We start from the raw sequence: 13,978 nt of genomic DNA on the forward strand, positions 1-13,978 counted from the left end.
TTTGCAATTGAGACTCTCTTCAAAATTTGGATATTATTTTACTATGCTACTCCAATGCGGCTTAGTGGAGATATGTAGCATTTAATGCAACGGTTTCCACAATACGTTTTCTCATGTAAAGTATTAAGCACATAAAACTCACTGGTGCTTGCCCAATTTGAGCCGGAAATTTTCATTAAAGATTTTCTTGTCTGTTGTCCAGTAGTCTTGATCTATCTCGGCTATGGTTGTGAGTCTAGAATTTATCCAGAAATAATTCTAAAAATAATTTCTTATGAAAAGAATACTAATCAGTGGGGACCTCATTTTTTTAACGCAATTTCTTTATTATTTATGTATGATTGTTTATATCAAATATTTTTAACTAAAACGGTTAGGTATTGTGAGCAAGTTCATTTTCCCCGGTAATGACGACACACCTAGTATTCTTCTATTTAAATTATAAACCATTCCATAGTTCATATTGTTACTAATGGTATTACTTTATCAATAAGTGTTCGAATGATAAGCAATTTGTTTTCAAGAAATATTTTAATTATTGATTAAGATTTGAAAGTGCGTTTGTAGTATAATTTTAAATAAATATATACCGCTTATAAAATAATTTGATACAACAATTAGAATACGTTAATTATCTAACTGGAAGTACTATACACTTTCTATTTATACATACGTACGTTATACGTGTTCCTTTTTATAAATAAGCACATTAATATCTGCTTAAATTTGACGTCCAAACTTCGCTGTCATTAATTAAAACAAGATGGTGCCTGTATTTGACAGGTATTGTACAAAAGCCATTAAACGTCAAAAAAACTGACTTGTAAATTTAACCATAAAACGTAAATGAAATTGATTTGATTTGTTAAATATTATCAAATATACCACCAAATTAATTACGACAAGCAAGACGCGTTTTCAATATTAAAATCACAAGCACTACATTAGTGTTAGGGGATTTGTGGAACCTTTTTTAATGAATACCATTCAATATTCCGCCGTTTAACCAACGCTTGGATTGACTTTGTTTTTGTCGAGGATAAATTCGGAGTAAATATTTATACAAGGTAAATAAATTTGTTAACAATCTAAGCTGTGTTATGTAATTCAAGTACTTACAAATATTAATACAATGAAAAAAAAAATTATTCTAGTCTTGTCACTTCTATATATTATGTTATCTAGATTATATAGTGTAATGTAATCTTAATATAAACGATATTTTGCCGCCATAACCCATACGATTAGAACGAGACATAAGTACATATTTCTCGTAGGGAACGAAAAAGATGCACTTTTAGTACTTTTAAGGCAATGAAAAGTATTTATTAAAATAGTAAAAGCTATTATTAAAATGAAAATTTAATTTATCGTTGCCCATAAAAGGTATTTATTAAATTAATAAGTTCGATAATGAATCATATTATATTTCTAACAACAATTAAATATAAAAAAATAAACTAATTTACAAGCTATAATTAAAGACGGCACTAATAAATAAAAAAAAAAAACAACACAGTAAATTGAATCGGTAAGTTATAAAAGAGCTGTCAATAAAATTAGGAAGTAAAGACTAAGCTACACGTGCACAGATCATGCGAGTAACGTTCTCCACACAGTAAACAAAAGCAAGTTATCAAGAAGATTTCGACCGCTCTCAAAGATTTTTTTTTTTAAGATTTTGGAACTACTTAGTTTGGGTAAACTGAGCTGCCATATTGGTAAATGCTAGTATATTTTTTTAACGCCCGCGTAACGTACTTTTAACATTTTCTTATATAATAACATCAAAAGTTAATCACTTAAAAGTACGTTATCAAAGCTTTATTAGTCACTTTATTTAAAGGAAAATTGAAATATAAAATAATACAACGGAAAATTAATACTATTACATTCCGTTGGGAAATGAAAGTTAAAGAAAAAACAAAAATAAATACATAATCGAGTTTCAAACGATTTTTGTTTATATTTATTATTTAACTTAACAACTACGAGAAACGATCTGTAAAAATTTGGAAAAAAAACTTTTGAAAAAAATGGTTGCCCGATGGCATAATTCTCTGAATTCAATGGATTTCCTTTAGCATGGCCATGCAATACGCAGAGCATGATTTACTACAATTCCCTTGTAGCAAAATGAAATAACAGCGGGTATTAGGTGTGTGCATAGTAGATTTACAGTGAAATTCACATATTCCATTACAATAATGTGCATAAAATACGCTTGTTCCAATTCGTACCAAAACTAAAATATTTAAAATGAAATAAACTCCCGCGTCTTGCACCAATAAATATTATAATCGATTCGTTATTATTTATTATATTATATGTATTAAATGCATTGCGGATTACGCGGCAGCTTTTGCAGTAAAAAAACAAACCGCCATTACAAACCAACTTTGTAAATTGAAATCAAAACATCTTACAAAGTTATTATATTAAATTCTACAAGGTATATTTCATCTATGTTTTAAATAATTAATAAATTCATTGATTATTTGAAAACAAATAAAGTTGCTGATATTACACCTAATTTTGAATAAAAATTATGTCACTACGGAATACCAATTTGTTGTACCATTATCACATTAACTTACCTGAAAGAAAACATTCTTACAAAACGTATCGCCTAAGTAGAAACTAAAGTATACAGTTACTTAAAGAATTGTCAAGATGCTATTCAACAAATGACAGTCTCATGATGGGATGCATAACAGGGACTACCACTAAGCTACTTATACGAGCTGCACATCAGCGCAATGATCAGGGTTTTAGAAAAAAAACACTAAACAATGTTCAAACAGTTGAAAATATATCAAAACTGCCGCATACGCCACAATGCAATGCAATTTTCAATACAGACAGTGGAAGAAAAATCAACGATAGAATCAACGTAAACAAAGAATCGAGAAAAAATAAAACAAAGAAAAAGGATATGAACATAACTTTAAGAAATTTTATCAAGTGTTAATTTAGGTTCATTTGTTTAATCACACTTACCAATGACAGCCATATATTGGTTATAAGTAGTTGATTCTTCTCGTCCTATTTGGTTAGACGATGTCAACATAAACAGAGAGAAAGGACGCAGTCAGTATAATGTTCTAGACAGCGGTGACTCGGGGCCACGATACAGAGGATACGGGCGGCGCGCGAGGGACGGCATGCGCGGAGCCCCTCGCGCTTCGCCCCACACACAATCTAATATTAGGCGAAATGACGAGTACAACAATTTAACACCGACTCTCCATGCGACATTACTGCCGCGATGGCGGCACCCTCTAGCCGCTCCCGCCTCCTGTAACCGTTATTTTTAAACTGTGCTTCAGCGTTAAGCCAAAATTATTATTCGATGTGCGACCCAAGTTTACTGTGCTTTAGCGTGGTAAAAGATTAAGAAAAACTTATTTGTGACTTTAATTTAAACTTTACCGTTGATTGATTGCAAGGGCGGGACGGCGAAGGCACCGGGCCCGGCTCCTACCACTTACCAAGTTAAGCCAGACGTTCGTAGTCAGGATTTGATTTTTCTCATCCTTATTTTGTAAAACGAACGCACGGCGTCGCAAGAAAGGAACGAAAAAACACATTTATCATCCAAATACCCAGATTGGCTACAATTCATTATTAAAAATCTTACCAGCCAACTTGGCAACCTTCCTGTTATCTTTTTTAAAATACCATTTAAATTTTATAACACAATATATATAAATATGCATATAACATTAGGAATTCCAAAATATAAATTCAGTTTGAAAAAAGTCCGAAAACGATGGTTTCGTAGTCAAATATGATTGAGTTGGTCATAAATAAAAATCTCAGCAACAAACCGCTCACATAAATAACTCGCATAATGCTGCGGCCAACGAATAATAGCGTCACGTGTTTTTACGAAATAATAAATGACGAATTGTATCGCAAATGGGCTGGCAATTTTGCAAATGCATTGCAAATTTCCGTCCAATTGGCCAAAATATTTCTGAGGGGCAATGAAAAGATTCGTTGATAGAGTTTTCCTTCAGTCGTTTCCGGAATGCTGAGTACTTAAATAATGATTAAGTTACTGACCTACAAATAACCTTATTTAGTATTACGTAATTTTGTTACATTTTTTGTTTTTTATACTTTATAAAATGTAACGTATGGGCAGACGTTATTTTTATATGCGTAAGTATATAATTATTTTCAGTTACATTTGTCATGTGTTGATATTATAATAGAAGGTCAAAAAACAAAAAAAAATAACAAAAAAAATATAAAAAATAAATGTAATCGTTTCGTTTCAAGTTTATTTATTTTGTGGTGTTATATATTCACGAATATAAGAATATATTAATTTACATAATTGATGATACAACAGCGTGTTGACACAAACAAGTTGAAAAGTGGATTACGTGTCCCGAAAGCTACGGAACATGATAAAGTTTTTCTTTCAATACGATTTACATTTTCTGGCACGGCACCAAGAAGCGAACTTTGATACCATATTGGAATTCAGTGTTTCCATACACCATTCTTATATCTTCGACTCCTTTATCTAAGTGCCGTAATTTTCATTCAATTACGCTAATAGCTACTCCATTAAGGTAAAATCAGTTACATTTTTAATAATTTCAAATCTCATTTCAAGGAATAGGTCTTAATTTTATTTTAAATGCTTTTGTTTAAAATATAAAATATTTTATTAATCGCATTTAGATTACTAAGATATTTTTTAATAAGAAACTGTTGGGACGTGAAATAATTTGTGAAAAGATGACTGAGGCCAATATTGTCTGTATGCGTATTGGAACATTTAAAAAAATAAAAGGGTAATAACGCTAATAAATAATAATTATTACAAATGTAACAGAGATAGACATATAACATACTATACCAAAAAATGTAGCCATGTAACTCAAAAAGGCAAGGATGATAGAGTAAGAGATAAAACACGAACTCAAATTTTACTCTAATCATGTTTATGGATGACTCGAGTTCGCCCTACGTTATAAAAAATACAGTAAAAACTATATTTCCAAAAATAAAAAGGCTCGCCTATATCATACATGGGCTGATGTACTTTTAGAAAAATCTTTTCACTTTGATAATTTTTTTATATATCTTAAAAAATATAAACATAATGTAGACCAGACAAATCCAACACGTCTTCCTAAAACAACACGATTAAATTAAATTTTATAAGAATAAAAAAAATATTGCAACAAGATTTTCGGATTACAGCCAAGCTTCCGATTGAATAGATAGTGGACAATGAGAAAATGAAGCTGCATCTTACGATATTGCTCGAGTCAAAGCGGACACGAGGTATAAAGGAGGGATTAGTGCGATGAAGACTTCTACAATGACTCACGGTTGTAGTTGTAAGTGTAGTATAAAATGAGACAAGTGCTGAATAGGAAAATAGGAAACAAGTTTTTGTTAAGCATTGTTGAAAGAAGGAGTTGGAGAAATTAATCGCTCATTTTTTCTAATAATGGAAGATTGGTTTGGTATGACAATTCAGCATTTATTTTAGTATCTTTTTTTATAAAATACCGGACGAGCAATTGGGCCACCTGATGGTAAGTGATCGCCACCGTGCATAAATATTATCATTTCAAAATTTTGAGGGTAATCTAAGAGACAAAATCATACGTATAAAATGTTATAATATAGACAAAAAATTGGTATTAATTTAAAACCTTTTATAAAAGATTTGCAAAGTGAACAATCACCACACTAACGGTACAGACTTTTTCCGTGTCTACATTTTATAAACTGTCTCTCGAGATACACACGGACGAATCTAATGACACTGAAGTTGACCAAATTGGCGGAGATTTGTACCCTATTTCCAACACACCTATATCTTTATATATTTAAATAGATGTTTTTTTGTTTATGTCGTATACGTTTTTTAAACATTATCAGAAACAATAGCATTTGACAGAAAACATAATATAACGTTACTGAACTTACAAGAAAGTTTTATAACTGGCGATGCAATTAAACTTTTCAACGAAGCAAGTACCAAGATTTCGACACTTGTAACAAAAGTGTGTCAACAAAGAACTAACCAGACTGCAAATGGAATCCGAAATTCAGTTAGCTTCACGAGAGCGAACTCACAAAGTTACACTGAAACATTAAAGAAGTCAGCGAATACAACCTGCGGCGTTACGGAAGAATCCTTTGTTCCTGAAGCTAGGAGACGTCAAAACTGAACCAGTCCAAACCGGTTTATTTCAAGTCTGTATTTTAAATCGTATTTTTGAATTTATTACGTAATACTTGAAATGAAGCTACCTTAATATATATATATATATCCCATTGATTAGCATAGCAGACTTTATCAGACATATTTAGACAGTAACATAGATACACAAAAGAGAAATGCAATTACTTTCTAGTTTTACCTGTGACCGTCTGAGAATCATTTAATGTCAACTTGTAAAAATGTTATTAAATTCTGCTGCGGAGATTAAGCCTTTATAGCTTGTATAACACTTTGAGCTGTGTTCAACAGTGTCTATGGATCTAGCATTCAGGAAGTTGGCGATAGACCAGGCCAGTTTAAATCACTTATAGCAAACCGGCTTCTGTTTTTGTTAAATACATACTGCAACTAGATCAAAAGGAGTTTCTAAACTGTAACAGTAATAAAATTATTTTTATTCATTATTATATTTATATTGGTATTTTTCTTTTTTATTTCTGTATATGTATATAAATATATTACATTCCTATCACTATAATGTGATAATTTCAGCGATTGGTTGGAACCGGTTTAAAAATTCAGTTGCAATAATTAGCCCAAACACTTTAACAGATAGTATAAACTATAAACCTTAAATAAAAAAAAGATTGTAATAAACGACTAAATATATACATATATACAACCTATTTTCCTATAAGTTGATGATAAATTGAGTAAGCAGGATACTCAACTGATTCCAGATGATGCTGCAGCGTCAAGTGAGGGTTACCATATTACTATTATATTATTGAAGTCAGTCAATACGTTAAGAAGCTACAACGGCACAGACAGACATACAGATACAAATACACACGTTGAACGTATATTATCTATTTGCATTGAAGTTTACTAAAGTTAAACAAGAACTAAATATATATAATACCAATACCAATACTTTGTAATTGTTAAAATTTTCTTCTTTGTTATCAGTTATAATATTACTCTCTGAAGAAACATTATTTTATTTTAAAAGAATAATGCTTTCTAACGATATGAAACATACGGATCTTATATCAAATAACCGTATTTTGTACTGATTCTTTACAGTTCGTTTTTCGTTCTATTGAATTTCGTGGCAGAGGCAAAGATATCGGACGTCTGTCAGTTCATGTGAAAAAGGTTTCCCGCTTTCTATAAAAAATAAAAATCTGCTAACACATTCGACTCTATTTTATACGTTTAGTTTTAGGACAATAGCGTAAAGAAATCTTATTTAATTCCGAATGCAAATAATATAAAACGGTTTTGAAATAAGACTAATATTAATGTTTTAATCATAAACAAGTGTATAAATTGATATAACGTAACTGTAGCGAAATAAAGAAACGAAAAATTCCAAAAAAAAAATCAGTTAATGTACGGATGCAAAAGTCTGGGTCACATTATTATTTAAAAAAAACTTAATCAGTTAAAACTCCGTAAATATCCTATTACCTGGTCTACGCATACATTTACATAACTTAAACATTTTCGTCTGACGTAATATGTTATGACAAGATTTTACACAATGATTATTATGGAAAACACGCAGATTTATAAGCTATAAAGAGACAATGGGTATTATTATATTTATATTTGTATATGTCGTATTTACTAACTAATCAAACTAATCAGACATTGATTGGATTGTAGAATTATATAATATTGTGAATTAATTATTTATATAATATAGATAAAAAGGCAGCATGAAGGTTTTTAAATAGTCAGTGAATTGAAAAGGAATAGCTTATCTTCAGTTATACATACTTATATTTTATGAGCCGTCTTAAACTTATTTTATTATTATTACACTACCCTGGAGTAATATAAGATATATGTTATTTTAAAATAAATAAGCTGCCAGCACGTAATCCTAATATTAGTAATTCAATTCCGAAGAAAAAGGATATTTTCCACGCGGTTGAAACTTCGAGGCGCGGATAACATCTTATATAATAAGAATGCTTTGGTCAGACACAACAGTTACTATCTGCTTTTCCAATATAAATTAAAAGTACAGAAGAAATATTACTATTTCCTAAACATTAAATTTACAGTACACAATAAATCGAAATTAATTTTCGGACTCTTTTTTCACATTATTCCCTTAAAAATTCACTGTTTCCATTTTAAATGTATCCCTATAGCGATACGTTGTTCATATATTATAGAATAAGTTTTCAGTGCGCGAAAATTAAATTGAGTGTCACGAAGGTTGGGGTAGCGACACTTTCAGGCATGTAGAAATTAACGATAATATTCTATTTGCGTTACTTCAACCACGCAACGTTAACATCTCTACCCTCTAAAATACACTCCGTTTTGTTTCTAGAAACTCTGTGCCTAAACTATTGGACTAAATCTAAGTTGACCGGCATGTTTGCAACACTTTGAGGCATATAGAACAATAAAAGCAACGATATAACGCGCGCAATTTACATTTCTAGCCTTAGACACACAATTTTTGTCTGTTTGTTTGCGCGTTTGTGCACGCTAATCTTAGAAACGGCTTAACGGATTTGAGTGCGGTTTTCACTAATTTATTGTGGCTAAGTTCACTTAAAATTTAATGTTTGTTTTATTTCAATCGGTTTTTAAATAATAAAATTATTTCAATTTAAAGAATCACGTCGAACATTTATACAATATAATTGCTATAAAATAACTGTGCTCCTAATGTAAGTTGAACTCAGATCTATAAGATCAATTATATTAAATAGGGTAACAGCTTATGCTGGTAATTGTCGGTTAACTCGCCCATGCATATGTATACTATATCTTAGATCTTACGCGTATTTTATATCTTTTAAGTTTGACTATAACCTTTTGTCTGGTAATCAAATTTGTTATAATATAATGCACGGTAATAGTAACCGTAACAGCCTATTAATGTCCCACTGAGTAGGTTGTTTGAAAATAGTCATACCAATATACGTATTTATTTTCGGTTTGTAAATAACTTTCTAAGTTTAAGTTTATAGGTTAGGTAGATATTTCGTTTCGTTGCCGCATATTTTTTTTTCATGGTTTTGTTAAATTTATACTTAGTCAGTTAGTTCAGTTAGTCGGTTAGTTGATAATAGATATTTATTAAAAAAAACAGATTTACGTTTATATTTAAAAGGAAACTCATTCCTGTGAAGGTATCGTTTGCAGTCACAATAAATAAAGCACAGACATTATATTTAAGACACTAGACATTCAAGTATGTCGGAATAGATTTAAGGGAATGATGTTTTTCTCGTGTATGATTCCAATTATATGTTGGCCTCTACGCCGACAGTCACAATCAACAAACTAAAGATTGTCTGCTCATAGACCCTAACAACCTGAGATTCTGGAGTCCGAAATACGATGCGCTTTACGTAAACGAAAGAACAATAAAGCAGCCGGTAGAGACAAAGTTTACGCTTAAGAACTAAAACAAATTGGGGATAAATGTATTAAGATACTACTAGACCTGTGCAACCAGGTGGAGAACAGGTCAATGGCCAAATGACTGGAAAGAGTCTCTTTATCCCTCTCCACAAGAATGGGTCTACTCGTTCGTGCAGCAACTACCGCACAGTGGCACTTACATCTCATGCCAGCAAGATAATGCTCTACGTCATTAACGAGAGATTAAAGATCTTCCTTCAGTGGCAAATACCTGAGGAACAGGCTAGTTTTGTTAGAAGTCGAGGTACCAGATCGTCAACGTTAGGCAGCTAATAGAGAAAAGCCGCGAATTTTCAAGCAATACTTCATTGACTACTCCAAGGCTTTTGACTGCGTACACTGGGACTGTCTCTGGAAAATCTTACTAGAGATGGGAGTTCCTGAGCACCTGTCAGTATTAATTGCTAACCTGTACAAAGATGGTGAAACTGTTGTGAAAGACAATGACGCGATCTTGGGTCTTTTCAAACCGGAGAAAGGGGTACGACAAGGCTGCATCCTATCCCCCACCTTTTTTAACATCTACGGGAAGTTCATCATGAGAAGGGCTTCAGATGACGGGCAGGGCGGCATCTCTCGATAGGCGGGACGAAGGTTAACAACGTCACCCGAAGAAGAACTTGGCGAACTCTGAAGAGTCCAATACGAAAGCGAGCAGGTTGGTTTGTAACAGTCAATAGAGCAAAGACTAAAGTCTTAATAGTAGATAGGGCTGGTACACTAACTCGAACCGGAGACCTAAATGACCTTGAATTTGTCTCTGAGTTTTTCTATCTCGGCTCACTACTGACCGACTAAGGAGGCTGTGAAAAGGAGATCCGGTGACTCAGAATCCTGGACAATTTGCTAACTGGAGAGGAAGAAGATCGGCGCAGTCGAGTTGTGGTGCTGGCGAATAATGCTGCGCATTCCGTGGACGGCCAAGAGAACCAATGTCTCGATCCTGCAACAACTGCACAAAAAAACGAGATTGTCAGGTATTTGCTACCAGCGTGTCGTTCGTTATTTTGGTCATATAGCGAGAAGGCAGCCTGACAGCCTAGACAAGCTGATGGTGCTTGGCAAAGTAGAAGGGAAACGACCAAGTGGCTGCTACCCCACCCGGTGGTCGGACCAAGTTACCAACCTCACTGGTCTCAAGTGATCACAGCCCTGAGGAAAGCTGAGGACAGGAAGGACTGGAGAAAATTCACAGAGATCGTAACCTAGACCCTAGATCAGAGTGAACACGACCTTCAGCAATGAAGTAAACGACCGAGAAGAAGAATTATGTAGCCCTATCTAGATTCGTGTGCGAAAAACGACTAAGTAACAATATCCCGCGAAACTAAAAATATTATAAGTCTGCTCTTAGTGATCTTTTTAAGTTATACGCGGGTGAAACCGCGTGCACAGCTAGTAATAAATATATACTTTATTTATATATTTTTTATTTAATTTCGATTTTAAATGTCCATGTAAGCTATTGTCTATGCGTCTCTACTAAACGATGAAGTTTACTCTCGGATTAGAACACAGATTAAAAATAAATAATAAAATGAAAACATTAACATAATTCAACAATTGCCTTTTGATCTTAGATAGTGATATGTAAATAACGTCTGCCCGCAACAATGAATGATGTGAAATAAAATAATAAAAATGATCAGTAACGAATATGACATGTTTTTTTAGTTCAATTTCATTACAAATTGTAAAAACTTATTAAAAAACTATATAACAGTACAAAAACATTCTCAAAAACAAATATTAATATTGGGAAGAATAGGCCTTACACTAAACAAATTAAACCATTTCACGCTGAACCTGAAATTCTATTTGAAGTGAAACATCTTTGGGTGGGATAAGTGTAAAATTTGGCTGAAACGTTTCTATCGCAAAAAGGTTTCCTGTCACGTATACTGATTTGCTAATATTTATTATCCTTTATTTTGATAATTTTCTACATTTTGTAATGAAATATCCTTCAACGCTATTATGTAAGGTTAACTGCACTTATAAGTTACTGACGTCACAAGTTAGCAAGTCACTAAAGTTACTTAGAGCGAACCCTCCTAGACCGCAGCTACCAGACGGCCGTCATCCGTCCGTGCATCCGACATACTTGGTGATTTTCACACGCAAATCATAAGCTAACTCCAACCGGCTAACTTGTCTGACCATCTTGACAAGACAGTTTCGAGACCCCTTCTCCTCTATATTTGGAAGGGATCATAAGTATCATGTACACCATGTAACAACATCTAGTATTAAATACACAGTAAATATTTGTATATTAACTATTCTGGTTTCACATACAATATCTATTGAGGAGTGATGATGAAAAATACATAAACTTGTCGAGAATTCCTCGATAAACAGAGTAAGTGAAATAGAATTACTTAATGAAAAAACCATTAAATAACTTATTAAAAGAAATATCTGGCTCTATTCACACATATCTACATATATACTTCATTATAAAACAATTACAACATACGCTATTTTTTGACAGTTTAATTTTGTAGGGCTATTCTGTCAAAACAAATTAATATTTTTTTAGTTATAAACGTTCGCAAAATTAAATTTTGAGATGAATTTAATTTTCTTCGCGATTCTGTCGAGTATCGCCAACAAGACCTTCGCCGGCCGTCGCAAAACGACAAAGTAAGATACACAATGCAGGCGCAATTTTAATTTTGCGAAACATTAATCAAAGTCCCCAGCTTCGTCTACGTTCCTTTAAATTTTCTAGACACGTGACAAAAGTAATTACTTTTAAAACAAAAAAAAGAATAGTTATCATCTAAACCAAGTGATTCTCAACCACTGGGCCGCGGCACTTTTGTGTGCCGCGAAATTCCTAATATGCTGCCAAATTTTAGGCATAATCATGTATATATTATTAAATAATATGATTTAAAAATAAAAGTCCTTTTTACAGGAATAGATATTTAAATCCATAAAATTTGATTGGGTTCGTAATCTATTTTACGCAGTGTGTATAGGTAAGTAAATAATTCTTTAACATATAATTTTAATCAAATTATTTTTTTTGTGCGCTGCTAAATTTTCAAATCTAAGTGTGCCGCAACAAAAAAAATGTTAAGTATCACTGATCTAAATATTAATATTTATATCCATAAAATATATTCAGGTCTTTTAACATCATATCGCCAGAACGAACTAGTCATCGCTTCGAGCATTTTTATCCCTTTACAAATATTTTTTTACATCAAAGTAATTCATTTTAAATAAAGAAGATGCACACCTAAGGAATTATAGCCAGATTTTATTTTGGCGCCCAAAAGCGATGTGTACTGAATATTACGACCATGTTAAATAATTACAAAACTGTAAACAAGACTTTATATTAAAACGATTATTTTTATTTAATTAACTGTTAAATTAGACTTATTACCGTTATTCAACCATTCCCTATAAAAAATACTAAAATTATAATTGAAATTATTATATTAATATCAGTAATTTCTAAAAATCAACAAACTTGCTTTAGTTAGTACACTGTAAACATTATTATGAATAAATTGTTAAATTAGACGTATTGTCAAATTGGTATCAATATTATAGTTAATTCTTCAAAAATATATTCATAATAATAAAACCTACCACGTCAATGATCTGTTGCAGCGTGAGTCCAAACTTAACCTCAAGCGGTTCACTCTCGTTGGCTACCGGCCGCTCCAATGTATTGTAGGAGTTGAGAAGACTGTTCAGAAGACGCTTCTCGTGCGGTCCTTGCTCCGATACTGTTAAAAAAAAGCATAATTAGCTGTGTGTGAATATAAAAACTATACATATTAACAAATAGCTGGTGCCCGCGAGTCGTCCGCGTGAAATTCGATTTTATTACGATTAAAAAAATAGCATTTCCGTATTTCTCTAATTTATTACCCACACTCGTTTTTTGATAAATGTATTCAATGTACAGATGCACGCTTTCTAGTGCTTTATTATATGTATAGATTTTATGTCTTCTAATAAATATAAGAAGTAGTAAAATGATATTAGTACCACATGACAACTGTTGCGTATCTTTTGAAGTTAATTATTATTAGAACACTAATTCAAATCTAGTACAGGAATCGAATTTAATATTGAAATTTTAATACAATGAAAGTAAATTCTTTTGAAAGATATAATTAAAACAAGAAATATATGAAATTTTAAAAGAAGACATGGAAAAATAAATAAAAATATTAATTTAAAATAAATTAAGAAACTCTTTGATATAACTAAAACAAAATGATAATATAAACAAATATTTAGATATTAGAAAAATAAGCTCGATATTGAACTAACTTGTCAAACCCAAAACGTTGA

The 13,978-nt window shown here is 31.9% G+C and overlaps 1 protein-coding gene across 1 annotated transcript in view; it reads right to left on the reverse strand.

Annotated features, from left to right (window-relative positions):
* The window catches only part of LOC126770129 (neuronal acetylcholine receptor subunit alpha-7), a 112,023-nt gene that overhangs the window by 17,520 nt on the left and 80,525 nt on the right, over window positions 1-13,978 (reverse strand). The window contains exons 2-3 of the mRNA XM_050489298.1: window positions 13,265-13,404; window positions 3,001-3,045 (exon numbers count right to left, since the gene is read on the reverse strand). Of these exons, the coding sequence (XP_050345255.1) occupies window positions 3,001-3,045; window positions 13,265-13,404 (185 nt within the window). The remainder of the gene's footprint in view (window positions 1-3,000; window positions 3,046-13,264; window positions 13,405-13,978) is intronic.

This window comes from Nymphalis io, chromosome 1, assembly GCF_905147045.1.
Source record: "Nymphalis io chromosome 1, ilAglIoxx1.1, whole genome shotgun sequence".
NCBI lineage: Eukaryota > Metazoa > Arthropoda > Insecta > Lepidoptera > Nymphalidae > Nymphalis > Nymphalis io.